The following is a 15,358-nucleotide window of genomic DNA, read 5'->3' on the forward strand; positions in this document are numbered from 1 at the left end:
ATCTCACACTGGGCACTTTACAGACATGTACAAAGACAAGGCCCTTGAGCGAATTCCATGTCGTTGTCCTACAAACCCTTCCTCATGGGAGTAGCCCATTAAGGGCCTGCTCCAAAGCCAGTTGCAGTCAATGGAAGGACTCCCATTGACTACAGTGGGCTCTGGGTCAGACCCTGTATGGGCCAGATTCTGCCTTCATACCAAGTATGCCCATTGACTTGAGCAGAGTGATTCCAGATTTGCACTGGAGGGCAAGAAGGGGAGAGCAGGGTTTGGGCCCACTCCTGTGAGGAAGGGTTTGCAGGGGTGGGCCATAAGTAACTAATGATGGGATCCTTCCAGCAGGGATAGTGATTGATCGCTCGGGTTTCACTGGCTGGGTTTCCTTTATGTTATTGGGTGCGCTTTTTGGCCAGCTCTAGGAGGCTTATTTGTAAGTTCTCTTTCCTCCGCAGGTGCCAGATGGATCGGTGGTAGCATTAGTCTCCAAGCAGGTCACTGCCTACAATGCTGTCAACAACTCCACTGTCTCCAGGACCTCAGCTAGCAAGTATGGTAAGGGCCTGTTTGCTGATGTACGTTAGGGGAGATATTGGTGGCCACGACGGTGGGGAGATGTTGAGCACGTGCAAAGGGAACAGCATGCCACAGCCAACTAGCATTTGTACAGCAAGTGAAGATGAAAAGCACTGGACAATCCAAGGGCTACGTTATTCTAATTAATGGTGTCTATGTCACTCTTTTATCCAGGTGACTTTGGCCCGGGTGAGATTACACCTGGAACAGTAAAAGTTAGCACTTCTCAAGCGCGTTAGCTCTCCAAGCACTTCACTGAGCAGCCCAGGTTCCATTATTACCATTTAACCCATGGGGAGACTGAGGCTAGGTGACGTGAGAGATAAAGTGGGTCTTTCTGCGGAAATTCTGCTGCAAAGCCCGGAATAGAACTTAGCTTTCCTGAGTCACCAAGACCAGCTCCTCTCGCCGCTGATGCACCCACGTGCGTAGCTGCCTGTTGGTTGGACTTCTGGCCCAAGAAGTGCAGCAGCAGGTGAGGGTTAAAGGGAAATGAGTTTCCAGACTGCAACAGGAGAGTGATACAAACCATCCACTGCCCTGGATCCAGCTGCCTCATCCAATTTTTTAAATATATGAAAGTAAGTCTGATCCTCTTCGTCCTCTGTAGCTTGGGGGAAAGTACAGTTACTCAATGTCCAGAGGAACTCGCTTCCCCTTACTCCAAGGACATGAGCAATGCACCAGGCCTTATTAATATTCATGTTCTTTGCAGCGCTGTTGCTGTTCTGGAAGGACACCGTGACCTTTGCAAAGAAGGGGGTTTGGGTGGTTTCATTATTGTTCTATTTCCTGAGTTCTGTGCTACTGGATTGTTAGAAGAGGGGCTGAGGGAGGAGTGGGGGGAAATGTGGTGAGTCAGAAGTGATTGTTAATTGCAGTAAAGGGAGCAGCAGCCAGAGTGAACATGGGCACTCCATCCAGTAATTAATACAGGGAGGCCAGGAATGCATTAATGAAGCTGCTTCAGAACCTGCTACTGGAAGGGGCACCATCTGTGTGTTAACTACAGTTGAAATACAGTTAACTTGTAGCACTGCTGGAGGGCCAGGGGGGTTGCCCAGGCTGTCACCCCGGGCCTGTGGAAAGGGAAGTAGTAACGCTGGAGGTGGCTTTCAATGGGGCGTCACGCTATCCACATGGGCAGGTTTGGGGACTCCCCCTTTGGAGGAGGGAGTGACGCAGTGGTGGGTAGTGAATGGGGTGGGCTGGGGGAAGGAGGGAGCAAACGGCTGGGGGGAGAGGTGTACCAAGCCGAACACACACCCATAGACAAGCCCATGGATTGTGAAGCTCTTTGGACATCTGCAACTTCTGCAGGAGCCAGTGAGAGTGGTGGGTTCTCAGGATCCTGCTCTGATTACACACGAAGGAACCCGTTTCCAGGAGTGGCTGCCTGCCCTCAATCACAGCAGTAACATGTGTACACATCGCCAGTGCTGGACCATCCCCTTTTCTAAACGTACTAGCGTCTTGTCCAGCCTCACTGTCGTTGTGCGGCGGGACGAGGCTCCCATCCTTTCCCCCGGGAGATGCTTTCCCGGGCTAACTGAACTCATGGTAGGGAAGTTTTTCCGTGTATCTGCTCAGTCGCCTAGGAACGTCTAGACGTGTGCGAATGTTGCAGGTGCAGCTAAGGCAGCCGTGGGAAATTTGGTAGTGGATTTCCATTTTTAAAGCAGACACGACTGCAGAATATTTCCCTGGGAAAACGCATTGACCCCCTGAATGTGACCACCTCTTCTTGAAGGTGGAGGACTGATTCTTGAGCAATCTGTGGCTTTGTGTTCCAGAAAACATGATCCGTTACACGGGCAGCCCAGACAGCCTGCGCTCCCGCACACCCATGATCACACCTGACCTGGAGAGTGGAGTCAAGATGTGGCATCTAGTCAAGAATCATGAGCACGGAGACCAAAAAGAGGGTGACCGGGGCAGCAAGATGGTGTCCGAGATCTACCTGACCAGGCTGCTAGCCACCAAGGTATAATGCTGGAGAAGGGCAATGGGACTTTGAAGAAGCGGGCTTCAGAGGAGTTAAAGGAGGAGATGGGACTCTTCATGGGCAAGATAGGAGAGACTGTTCCCAGTGTAGGGGGAAGCATGAGACAAGGTGTGAAGCCAAGGGAGGGTAAAGGGAGAAGCTTGGGAAGTACATGGGGAGAGCGCAGTAGAAAGTGAGAAGAGCTTGAATTTAGGAGCCAGTCAGTGGAGGAGTCCAGAAGGCGGGGAGATAACATGTGCAGAGCGGCGGGAGAGGAAGTTGGCTCTGAGAGCAATGGTTTGGGTCGGCTGGATTGGAGGAGAGGTGAGAAGGGGGAGACCAGGAAGAAGCAGGTTACAATAGTCAAGGTGGGAGGCGATGAAGGCACGGACAACGGGTTAGTGAGGAAAGGGTGGCTTCTGGTGATCTGAACGAAGGGTTTAGTGAGAGACTGGGGAGGGAGAAGGAGCAGCCAGAGGCAGCAGCGAGGCTGTGAGCCTGGACGAGGGAGGAAAGGTGGCATTACCAACAGTGGCTTCCTGCACGGGGATCCCTGTGTGTGCAGAATTATGTGGGCAGGAGCAGATTGGTTTGAGGATATACCCTGAATTGTTTGTAGAGCCGACCACATGTGATTCAAGAGGTCAAGGGGAGCCTAGGGAGCACGTCCTGGACATGTTCAAAGGACAAAGCCAGCCTGGCAAAATGGGACTGTGAGTTATGCCACAAATCTGTAGGGAACGTTACTCACTGTCCCACCCCATCCCTCTGGCCCACACGGACACCGGGCTGTCTCACCAGTGGTGTTGTGCTGGAAGGCGTACCAGCTAGCTAGATGCTTCATCATGCATCGTGGAGGGGCAGTTCAGCGGGATGAGCTGAGACAAACACGCTCACCTCTCCGCAGGTTAGGTTATGTCACTCACTCACAGAGAGCTGGGGGAGCCATTTTGCCTGATGCATGGACAAAGGAGGGAGCGAAGCGCTCAGTGGAGCATGCTGGCTTGACAGGGGGAACAGCAGGCATCTGCCTGGGCTGACGGGCTGCGGGGAGCACATTGGTCCTTGGCAGCGAGCACTCACTCTCTCGTCCCGCGCAGCCCTGCATGGCAGATGATTGCCTGACCGATCTAGAACTTTTGTCCCATAAATGCTAAACTTCTGCACGGCCCCACCTCAATGTCACGCGGTGCTGGCACTTAGTTATTGACCCGGAATTGATTTTGCTGACACCTCAAATGCTGCTGGCAGCGCAGCAGGCAGGGGCTGCAAGGGGATGCTGCATTCGGGGATGGAAACAGCCACTACAGGGTGCTCGAATCCAGGTCAGGTTCTCAGTCCTTATCTTCAAGGCGCACCGTAGCCTGGGCCCAGGGTATCTAAAGAGCCTAAAGCCCTGGAGTGAAAACCATAGTTGACAGCTCCACTCCCGTGGTCCAGCAGAACTCTCCACCACCAGGGTCAGGTTCCTCTGTGCAGGAGACCGAGCTTTCTGGGGCTGGTCCCAGACTGCGCAGTGAACTCCCCCAAGAACTAAGAATGATCCAAACCTCCCCACCTTCTGCTCCCCATGCAGAGCCTGCTGCTTTGGTCTGCCTCTTCTGACCCCAATACAGCGACCAGGTCTGGGTATAAAACAAACCCCAGCATTCTGCTAGGCACACTGTGGAGAGGAGGAGAGAACAAACCATGTGACCGATGTTCGTCACAGTGCGTAATGCATGACCAGAAGGCCCTCGGATACTGCAGTGATGGGAGCGGAATAAGAACCTATAGACTAGAACATGGGAGGACAGGTTGGCTCAGGGGATCAGCAGAGGGCCACACAGCCTTTCGCCACCTCATTGCTGGTGGGAATCTGTGGCCAATAGTCATTAACGTCTGGTGGCTGTTCAGGGGCCTAGGCAAAAGGAGTTGGCTGCGTTTGTCTTGTTACTAGTACAAAGATCCCTAGCAGAATCATAGACTCAGAACCCCAGGGTTAGAAGGGACCGCAAAGGACATCTAGTCTAATCCCCTGCCAAATGCAGGAGTTGTTGGGTCTAAGCCATCCCAGACAGATGGTCACCCAGCCTCCTTTTGAAAATCTCCAGCGAAGGAGCTTCCACAACTTCCCTGGCAGTCTGTTCCAATGGCCGACTGTTCTTACAGTGAGGAAGTGTTTCCTGAGTTTTAATCTAAATCTGCTCTGCTGGAGTTTGAACCTGTTGCCTCTTGTCCTGCCCTCTGTGGCAAGAGAGAACAATTTTTCTCCATCTTTTTTTGGCAGCCTTTCAAGCATTTGAAGACTGCGATCATGTCCCTCCTTAATCTCCCCTTTTCCAAACTAAACATGCCCAGGTCCTCCAGCCTTTGCTCGTATGACTTGCATTACATCCCTTTGATCATCTTTGTCACTTGCCTCTGGATGCTTTCCAGTTTCTCTACATGCTTTCTATACACTGGTGACCAAAATTGGACACGGTTCTCCAGCTGAGGCCTCACCAGCGCTGAGTAAAACGGTACTATCACCTCCTGTGACTTGCATGCTATGCCTCTGATAATGCAACCCAAGATTGCATATGCTTTTCTTGCAGCAGCATCACGTAGCTGACTCATGTTGAGGTTGGGATCCACCACAACTCCCAGATTCTTTCCAGCAGTGCTGCTACCAAGCCAGCTATCCCCCATTCTGTATTCTCCCCTTGTTGGCAGTCTCATTAGAGAGGCCAAGGATGGGGTTTGGACTCCTTCTCTCCTTCCCCGGGTCAGGGCTGGGCAATTGCAGCACTGCTGGGCATGCTCTTCTCTGGTCCCAGGAGTCTGCCCACCAGCCTGGGGATAACGGATATGAAGAGGCCCAGTCTTAGCACAGCTCATATGAGGAACTGTCAGAGGGTGAGGCTCAGCTGGCACATCTTCCACATCCTGCAGCGGGAACCTCTGGCACCGGCACGTCACTCCCCCCTGGGGCAGCCCCATCAGCAGTAGCGGTGGTGGAAGCTGCTGCGGAGATAGGGCTCAGGCGTTTATAACCATCATAACCATCTTGCATCTGAAGAAGTGAGGTTCTTACCCACGAAAGCTTATGCTCCCAATACTTCTGTTAGTCTCAAAGGTGCCACAGGACCCTCTGTTGCTTTTTACAGATTCAGACTGACACGGCTACCCCTCTGATACTTATAACCATCATGTTATCTAACCTGATTCTGAGCAGAGCTGGACAATACAGTGGCAAGACAACCTGAGGTCTTTCTACACTGTAGCGTCCACCATCGCACCTCCATCAATACATAAGTCCTGCTCTGGTGTTTCATCTGTGTGCTCAGTCCCCTGGTGGGCCAGCCTTTGGTGTCTGACCCCCAGCCACTGAATAGTAAATCCTAATCAGGTTATTCTTCTGTCGATGGACACAGAGTATGCAATTGTTCTGTCTGTCTTTGAATGTGCCCCTCCCCATAGCATCTAGGGGCCATAATGGGTCCGGCAACGTAAAAATAAAGGGGCACCCCCATGGGGCAAGATCCCCAGCTGATGTAAATCAACAGTCATTGGAGCAAGGCTGATTTATACCTGCTGGGGATCTGGCGGCCACGGAACATACTTGGTGTTCAGCTCAGATACTGGTGGACCACAACCAGACCTCCAGATTGTGCCTGTCCCGTCTGCCCTCTCTTGGGAACCAGGCAGAGAGCCAGCTGGGAATTTAACACAGCGACAAAGAAAACCAGAAAGGCTATTCCCACCCCCACCCCGGCGCTTGGTATAAGAGAAATTTCCTCTCCCCATCTTGCCCCTCTCAGAAAGAGGGAAGAGTGTGCAATTGCTGCTAACACAGTCCTGGGGAATACTTCGTTAAACGGAGAATGGTTTTTACCCTGCTAAGTCCCTAACCTCTGAGAACTGGAATCTTTTGCCTAAAAGCCTTGGAGGGTTTCTTTGCATTTGGCTGGGCAAGTGAGAGAAGCAATTCCCCCTGGAAACTGATCCTGAGGGCAGCTCCTCTGTGTCAGATTTCGCCTCGGGGCCCTCCCCATGCTCAGACATGTGCTGCAGGGTTTTGTTCCGTTTTTCAGGAGCGCTCGCTCTCTCTCTCTGTTTGTTTCTCAAAGAACAAATCAAATGGGGAATCAGCAAGGGACATCAGCCTGCTAATTAGGCTTTGGTGCGTTTGTTAGTGCTGTGTAAACTCTACCCACCCTGGTGGAACTTGGCACTCCACTTCCAGCGAGGGGAATCTTGTCGCGCATCTGCAGAGACAGAAGGAACCTTTCCATTGCAGGGAATTTGTCACTTTGACCTGGTTAAGCAGTTACAGTTATTAACGTGTTGTAGGTGGCGATTTCCCAGCTCCGCCGAAAGAGGAGTGCTGGGAATGCGGCTGGAGCTCATACACAACCACCTTTGCCAGTTGCATCTCAATCCTGGCCTGCAGCTCACCTTGCCATTCCAGTCCGGTGGCAGCCTGGTCCTTCTGACTCGCCCTGCCCTCGGATTTGCACTGCCAAGCCTGCACCCCCTCAGCATGCACCAGCTTGGTCACTGCACCTCAGTTGTGACCTGCCTGAACCTCTGTTCTACTCCCAGGCCCCCAACACCACTTCCTTCATCGCACCCCCAGTCCTGACCCACCTCACCTCCAGCACCCACTGCACCTGCTATCAATGCACCTCCGTTGTGATCTCTGTCACCCCTCCTATCCCAGACCTGGGCACCACACCTGGCTTCTGCCTGCACACCAATCCTGACCTGCATTACTCTTTGCTGTTTCACTTGCGAGCAGAGATTGAATTCACAGGAAGGGTGGGGTGTGGTTTTATGGTGTTCAGCACTCCTGGGGAGAATCCTGGGCCATGGAAGATGCTAGGTGTGTTAAGTACATGTACCCACTCAACCCCCAGACTCCTCACGTTCACATTGTCCTGTTAGGTGTCCTGTTCTCGCTGATCAGGCAGTGATCACGGTGGTTTCTAAGCATGGTGATCTGGGATATCTCCTATGGGAGCGGTAGGAAACCTCATCAAGCTCTACACTAGCATATATCGAAGTCAGGTTCCACGTATGCACTGCATGATGGATGCTCTTTCAGGACCTACTCCCAGTGCAAAATCCCATTGGGAGCAGGATCAGTCACTTGTTGCTCAGTGCACAGGTCGGGCTTCTCTCGCATGCAAAACGCCCACCTCTCCCATCCCCACAACACACTGGAGCAGGTTGACTTCACTGGACTATCACCAGTGTACACCTGCGAAAGATCCAACCCCAAAACTGAATTCTCCCAATCCCTTTGGCGATATGCCATGTTCCTGATGCTGCTCACAAATCCCTCGGCATTCTGTGACCTGGGGGCCAACAGAGGACCCCATTTAACAACACAGGAGAGCAAACCCTTCCCTTTCTACGCTGAGTGTTCCCCCCCACGGCACCTCAACCCTCACCCAGAGGGACAGGCTCTGAGGAGAGAGAGGTAGGCAGCTTACCTGGCCTGTTCAGTCCATGGCTGCTTGCCGAGGCTGCTATCCGGGTCCAAGGCCGAGGGGGATCCCAGTGATACGTGTGCCTGGCTCCAGCTTAATTCCCACTGCACAGCTGTCAGATGGTAGCAGCTCTCAGTCGCTACTTCCAGGGCTCAACCCGGGAGCTCCAGGGAACAGTCTAGTAGCACTCCTCTGAGCCAACCTGGCAACCCACCCGGCTGATGTGTCTCACTGAAATTCCCCAGGGAGGACATCAGAGCCCCAGGTCAGTGTCTCACCCTCTTCTTCCTCCTCCCCTGACCCCGCAGGGCACTTTGCAGAAGTTTGTCGACGACCTCTTTGAGACGATCTTCAGCACGGCGCACCGCGGCAGCGCTCTGCCCCTGGCCATCAAGTACATGTTTGATTTCCTGGACGAGCAGGCAGACAAGCACAACATCCACGACCCCCACGTGCGGCACACCTGGAAGAGCAACTGGTCAGTGTGATCCCTCCGGCGCAGCCCTGCGCCGGGTCCCAGGCGGAGGGGAAAGGGTTTGGGGTTCTGATGCTCAGGGAGGATGGGCTTGTGGGTTAGGCACTGGCACGGGCTGCAGGACACCTAGGTTCATCTCCCGGCTCTGCCACAGATTCCCGGTGTCATCTGGGGAAAATTACTTGGGGTGTGTCTCTACTGCACTCAGGGGGGTGATTGTAGCCCCAGGAGACGTACCTGAGCTGGTGCGGGCTGTACAGCCGCCAAGGACCCTGGGTAATTACTCGTGTACCTAGCTCATGTTGCCGCAGCTTTATTGCTCTGGTACCTGAGTGAGCTGTCTGGAAGCTAGCGCAGGTGTGTCTACTCAAGCTGAGATCACGCCCTTTGATGACAGGACAGACACCCTTAGTCTCTGTGTCTCCCTCTGTGAAAGGGGTCACGGTAATTCCCAGGGGTGCTGTGGGGATAGAGCCATTAAGGGTCGTGAGATGCACAAATGGTGACCGGGCAACACAAGCACCAAGTGAGGACAGAGCTAGGTAGAGCCTGACTCTGCTCCAACCGCTAGACAACGCTTCCCTCCCCACACTTGTTGCATGTATTGGAATAGAGACAGGGGGCTGAGATCTCGAGAGAGAAGGATCCCTGCTGCTTTTATCCTCCGAGTCTCCCTGTTGGAAAGAGTCCCCTGGGGAATCTTTCCCTCCCTTCTTCTGTGTAAATACGAGGGACTATAAAAGGCACAGCAGAGGAGAACCACAGGACTCCCAGCTGATGAGTTTTCTCCTTTTACCAGCCATGCTGACTGGCAGGTCGGCACAGTGCGTGAAATAAAAAAAGAAACCCCATGCATCAAAGAGGCTTTCAGCTAATGAAACATTAGCATATTATTAACATTATCTGTGGCGCTAATCTAAGGCTGATTGCAGCCACTCAGACTAAATGAGCAGGAGGTTTATTTAACGGGGGGAAGGGTGGAGGAAGAAATGATCTCTTCTCAATCAGATTAAATTAACTCCAAGTCACTTCACAGGCCTCATCATTCCCAGCCAGCATTCCCGGCTACCTGTGGCTGGCTGGAGCTTAGCATCAGAGACATTAGAGATGCAAAAGACCTGTTTCAGGCCATCTTCCCCAGCTCCTCCTCCTCCTGCCTGTTGCTATTGCAGGTGCTAGCACAGGCCCCTACTCTCCCAGCGCTTCCTCAGTTCGAGTTTCAAATATCTCCAGCAACTGGGCTTTGGGCGCTTCCCTTGGGGAGACTGTCTCCCTGGAGCCTAATGTGATTGTCCATTGGGATGCTTTTTTCTTGACGTTCCGCCCACAAGTTTCTTTGCTCCAGAGGAGTCCGTGGGGAAGATCAGGTGGTGATGTAGCCAAGAAGGACGTATTAACACTGCCTGCTGCTATCTGGAGGGTGCAGACGCCAGTGGTAGAGGTGAATTGTTTAGGATGGTATTATGGAAATAGGACACCTAGAAGCAATGGGATGAAATTAAGGAAAGGAAAATGTAGGTTGGCTGTTAGGAAAAAACCACTGTTGTGAAGATCAGTTAGTGTGGAATAATCTCCCTCCATGAAGTGATAGAAGCCCCAGCCCTGGAGACATTTGAAATTGGACTTGCTAAAACCCTGGAGATGGAGATCCAGTGGGTGGGCTCTGATAGCAAGGATTCATCTCTTAGTTATAAACACAGAGCTGTGCAATGCCCAGCCTGCTGGAACCAGGGGCTGGCCGAGGGTCCAGCTCTGCAGGATGGCACAGGGTGGTTACATGCCATTACGGTATCAACTGGTGCACAGAGTTATAGTTGTGAAGCTAAATCCCAACTCCCCAGTATTATATGTCCATGTCCACCCCCGGTATTGCTGAGACTGAAAAGCCAGACTCTGCTCCCCACTTACAAGCATTAATAATACTAAGGCTTTGCATGTATATGACCTCTTCTGGCCACATAGGGTGGAGTGATTAGCAGTCAGGTCTCATCCCAACACCCTTGCGAGGCCGGTAAGTATTATCCCCATTTTACAGACATTAATAGGAATCACAGAGAGGGTAAGGGGCCAATTCTGCCAGCCCAACTAGTTCCATTGATTTCAGTGGGGCACCTTACAGAGTAAGATGCTACTCAAGGTGAATAAAGTTGTCTGAATCTGACCTTCTGTGAATGATCTAAGGATGCCCTGGACCAAAGCCAACTCTGGAGTCAACTCCCTTGACTTGAGTAGAGTCCCATCAGGGATGAATTTGAGCCATTGCGTACCAGTTGCAGAGCCCGAAATCCTGGCTCCCAGTCACATGCTCCAATCCTGTTGTGATTGTAGTGTAGTGAGATCGCCTGTGAAACAACACCCTGACTGAACCATCTTCTTCCTCCCTGCAGTTTGCCACTACGGTTCTGGGTCAACATGATCAAAAACCCCCAGTTCGTATTCGACATCCACAAGAACAGCATCACAGATGCCTGCCTCTCGGTGGTGGCTCAGACCTTCATGGACTCCTGTTCAACCTCGGAGCACCGTCTGGGCAAAGACTCCCCTTCCAACAAGCTTCTGTATGCCAAGGACATCCCCAGCTACAAGAATTGGGTGGAAAGGTGAGTCCTACACTGAGGAGACGGGTTGGCATGAGCCAGAGCTGTACAATGTGGGCCTACTCTGTCGGCAGAGGCTGCAGGCTGGCGTCCCGTGTGCTGCCGCCAGTAATGGAGCTGCACTAGAAGGCTGCAGCGCTTGGCTATTTAATTTGGCTTAAGACCCGATGGAAAGAACCATCTGGGCCATTTAGCTTGATATGCCTCACGCCAAAGATGGACACGTCAGTGAGAGAAATACGCTGAGGTTGTTTTCAGATGTAATTTCTCTGGTGGAGAGACTGAGGGAGACGGATAGTGTGACTGATTGGGGTTGAGTCCAGCCACCCAGTCCGGGAAGGATGGCTCCATGTTCTACGCATTGGGTTTGGACTCTCTACACACTGTAAAGCCAACAGTGCAAATCCTGGCTAAGCTGCCTTGTTTACCTTCTGAGGCTAATAGATTTCCATGCAGGTGACCATGTGTTGGGTCCTTTGGATGAAACCCTGAAGAACAAAGGGACTGGCTACTTTGGAATTAAAGCTCTCCAGGCATTATCTGACAGAGCAGGGGTTTGCCCAAACACCCTAACCATAAACTCCCCCACCTGCATATTCACTGCTGTGCAGTGGACTAGGCACTCTCCCAGTTCCTATCTGCATGGTTCAGTCAGTGCTTTGTGCCCAGTTAATGTAAGATCTTTCTTTTCATCTTAATAATAGAGAGCTAGATCTTGTGGGACTAGCTCTGGCAAAGCTCCTATGGACTTCAGTAGGAGTTTGCTTGAGGACGCTTTGTAGAATTTAATACATAGTTTCTTTTCCAATATCCCCATGTTTGCTAGGCATTACTGACAGTTTTTGGAAATACACAGCTGGAACATGCTTGCTGTACACTAAACATGGAGCCAAGGTTAACATCAGAGAGTTCATATAAAACTGTGCACAGTTTTAAACAATTATTCAGCTGGCTGGATAGATAGATATTGTCTACAGTTGATCATACACCACACTGGTTTCTATGAATTCGTTGCTATTGTAACTATACCTGTGTATATCATAGTATATTTCTTTTAATGGTGGGGTTAGTCGTTCTGATATGTCAGCGAAAGGAGACCATAGCTGGTTAAAGGTTTCTATGCTGTAGTCAGAGTTAAATGAAATCCTTTCTAATGCAGCTACTGTCGGTTACTGATTTGTCCAGACAATTATTTTTAGCAGCGGTTTAGACACTTCCATTTTTTACGAATGTAGTTTCTTAGCAACCAGTCGGGCACTTAGGAGCTACCTTGCTTAATTATGACCTATTTCTTATACTGTGCCCAAGTTTTCTAATATGTAAAGAGCTTGGGACCGAGCTGTATTTGGACACTGGGAATGAGATATGGAGATATTTATTTGTGGATTGTGCATTCAGGTCACGCGACCTAAAGATGTTATGATCTGGTAGCTCTTTGGTGGTCTGTGTGAAATGGGACGTTGGTTTCAATGGACAGATACCTAGCTCACACCCTCCACTGCAACTTGTACGGTCGTTCTCATTAGCAGTCAGCCGATAGGTCCAAGGAATGAAAGGGTCATGGTGACCAAAGTCCCTTTCCATCCCTAGAGGTGTCTCTGTCCTTCGGGTTGTGGGGTGAGGGCACTTTGGTGGGAAAGGGGGGTTATGGAGAGCTTGTCCCAGTGCTGTCCCTCTTCTCTGGATAAATAGGTAGCTTCAGCTTCCAGGGCTTATACCAGCACTGTATTCATTAAAACTGGATCGTGTGGAAGACTGATCCCCAGCAGTAGGTGTTACTCTTTCCTGGAAGCTTTCCCAGAACAACTGGATGAGTTTGCATTCATAAATCAGGTGCATCAGAGCTCCCGCTGCTAGTTAATATTGCCAGCTTTTATCTGAGACAGACCCAGGAGCTGCTGGGGTGATTTTTAATGGTGTACAAAAACTTTTCAAGGTTCCTTGCTGCTGTATTAGCTGAAGCCCAAAGCAGGTTGTGAGTCTGTGAATATCAACGTCGATTTTGCCCCTCTTGTCTTTTCTGAAATGCAAGTGCCTGGCTCTGAGATGCACAACGCACCTGGAATGAGGATGGTTGTTGCTTCCATCTCAGAGAAACCAGCAAGCGGCGTCTAGATGCTAGGGTGATGGGTGTGTTAAGGATGGAAGATAGGACTGATTTGCACCCAACTCCTAATGAATTCCTTGCTACTTTTTTACAGCCAGGTAGGGTGTGAGTTATTCCAGTTAATGCAGTAGTCACCGTCAACTGACAGGATCGTCACTCAAGACAGTTGGGTTTTAAAGACAGGGTAGGAGTCAATGCCAAGATAACTGGAGTCACAGCCAGAGAGTTTCTGAGTTGCTAAGGAGTTTGCCAGAAGGAACCTGAAATCAGATGAATTGTCCTTTGTAGGAACATTAGAGCTAAAAGTGATTGTGCATGGGTGCTTGGTGACAATATCTATCTGGAGGAACTCTGGAGCAAAAGCAAGGTATCTGTCCTAGCATGCATCTCTCTAAAATTAAGCTAATTTAGCTAGCCCATCCCAGATACTCCCGTGCTCCAAGCCATCTACTTGTAGCTGCTGGATTTTCTGCTTGGAGTATGTACGGGTGCTCAAAAGACATCAAAGCAGGGTCAGCTGCCATGGTTACTCCTGGGGGAATTCTGCGTCAAAAAATTACAAACTCCGCGCCAAAAAATTAAAAATTCTTCATATTTTTATTTGTCAAAACAACACAATATAATCCACCAGTTTCAATTATTGTAGTAATTTATTTCAAAATACCCGTCAGCAAGTATGTCTGTAACAATACAGACAGCAAAAAAGATTCAGGAAATGTTTTTTGACAAATAGATTCCTTATTAGGCATATTAATACAGAACTCTGAGTGATAATTCATTTAAACTACAATACAAAACCATATTTCCCACACCCCTCAGAAGCAGTGCAACGGCTTGGGGGAGTCAGGGGTAACGGAGGAGCTGAGGAAGAGGGAAGTAATTGCTGGAAAGGAGCCTGGGAGTGAACTTGGAGGGTTGTTGGGTATGGGTGGGAAAAGTATGGAACAGGTTTTTTGGGAGGGCGGGGAGGGATTGTTAGGGAGCTTCCTCCATGCAGACCCTGGCTGACCCCCAGCCTTTCCCATTCAGTCAGACAAATCTGCTTGTGTCCCTCCTTTCCCACTCAGACACCCACTTCCCCCATCCCCATGTGGCCCTGCATCCCCTCAGCCAGTCCCCTCCACCCTGTCCCCATGTGTCCTTGCACTTCCTGTCCCCATGTGTCCCTCCACCCCATTCAGATACCCCCTCCCCCTGTCCTCAGGTGTCCCAGCATCCCCTCAGCCAGTCCCCTCCCCTCATCGCCACGTGTCCATGCACCCCCTAGCCCCATGTATCTCTGTTCCCCCACTCAGGCACCCACCTTCCCCCATGTGGCCCTACACCCCCTCCTCCATCCCCATGTGGTCCCGCACCCTGTCCCCCTGTGACCCTGTGCCTCTACTCCCATTCAGCTCCAGCCCAGTCTATCTATTCGCACTAGCTAGTATGAATCCATCTGTGACACACACCCCCAGCAGCCCCATGTGCCCCTCACTGTCTGTCTCCTGACCAGGCCCGACAGGTGTTGTGAAGAAGGCACTGCAGGTTCTTTCTCTTCCCTATGGTAGCTGGGGCTGGCCGGGAGCGGCTGCTCTCTTCTAACGCCACAGTGCCTTCTGGTGGGCAAAAGGTGGGACTGCAGTAACTTCCCAGCAAAAGCTATTTTCTGCAGAAACAATTTAAATTATCCACAGCACATGAATTATGCGCATGCGCAGTGGCACAGAATTCCCCCAGGAATACATGGTACATGTTTCAAGCAGAACATCCTGCAGCACCCGGTGAAAGTAAGTGCTGGGCATGGATGAGCACCCAGGCAAAATACTACCCATGCAGAGCTTGGGCTGTGGGTACAGAATGGAAGGGAACAAAAGCAGGTTCAGACCCTGACATATTCCCAGCTTGCTCTTCTGGGCCCATGGGGAGCTTGGTTTAAATGGACTTCTACATTTCAGTGCTGCTGGGCATGGAGCTGAGCTCCAACCAGAACCCCGATCTGAACAGCCCCGAGATTTGGAAGAGCTGAGTTCTGGATTCAGTCTCTGTAGCTGAGACCGCCTCTGGGTGAAAACATGCAGCAAAAACTAGCTAGAGCCAGCCAGAGCTTGGGCCTCTCTGGCACAAAAGGTGAAGGTAGGATGGGGCAGGAGAAAGAGACAGAGAACACAGGAAAAGACAACC

General features: G+C 51.1%; 1 protein-coding gene across 1 annotated transcript in view; it reads left to right on the top strand.

The window, feature by feature from the left end:
* Window positions 1-15,358, top strand: part of PLXNA4 (plexin A4) — a 632,199-nt gene that overhangs the window by 596,976 nt on the left and 19,865 nt on the right. The window contains exons 27-30 of the mRNA XM_054015834.1: window positions 456-555; window positions 2,370-2,560; window positions 8,325-8,494; window positions 10,879-11,091. Of these exons, the coding sequence (XP_053871809.1) occupies window positions 456-555; window positions 2,370-2,560; window positions 8,325-8,494; window positions 10,879-11,091 (674 nt within the window). The remainder of the gene's footprint in view (window positions 1-455; window positions 556-2,369; window positions 2,561-8,324; window positions 8,495-10,878; window positions 11,092-15,358) is intronic.

This window comes from Malaclemys terrapin, chromosome 1 (genome assembly GCF_027887155.1).
Source record: "Malaclemys terrapin pileata isolate rMalTer1 chromosome 1, rMalTer1.hap1, whole genome shotgun sequence".
Taxonomy (NCBI): Eukaryota; Metazoa; Chordata; order Testudines; family Emydidae; genus Malaclemys; species Malaclemys terrapin.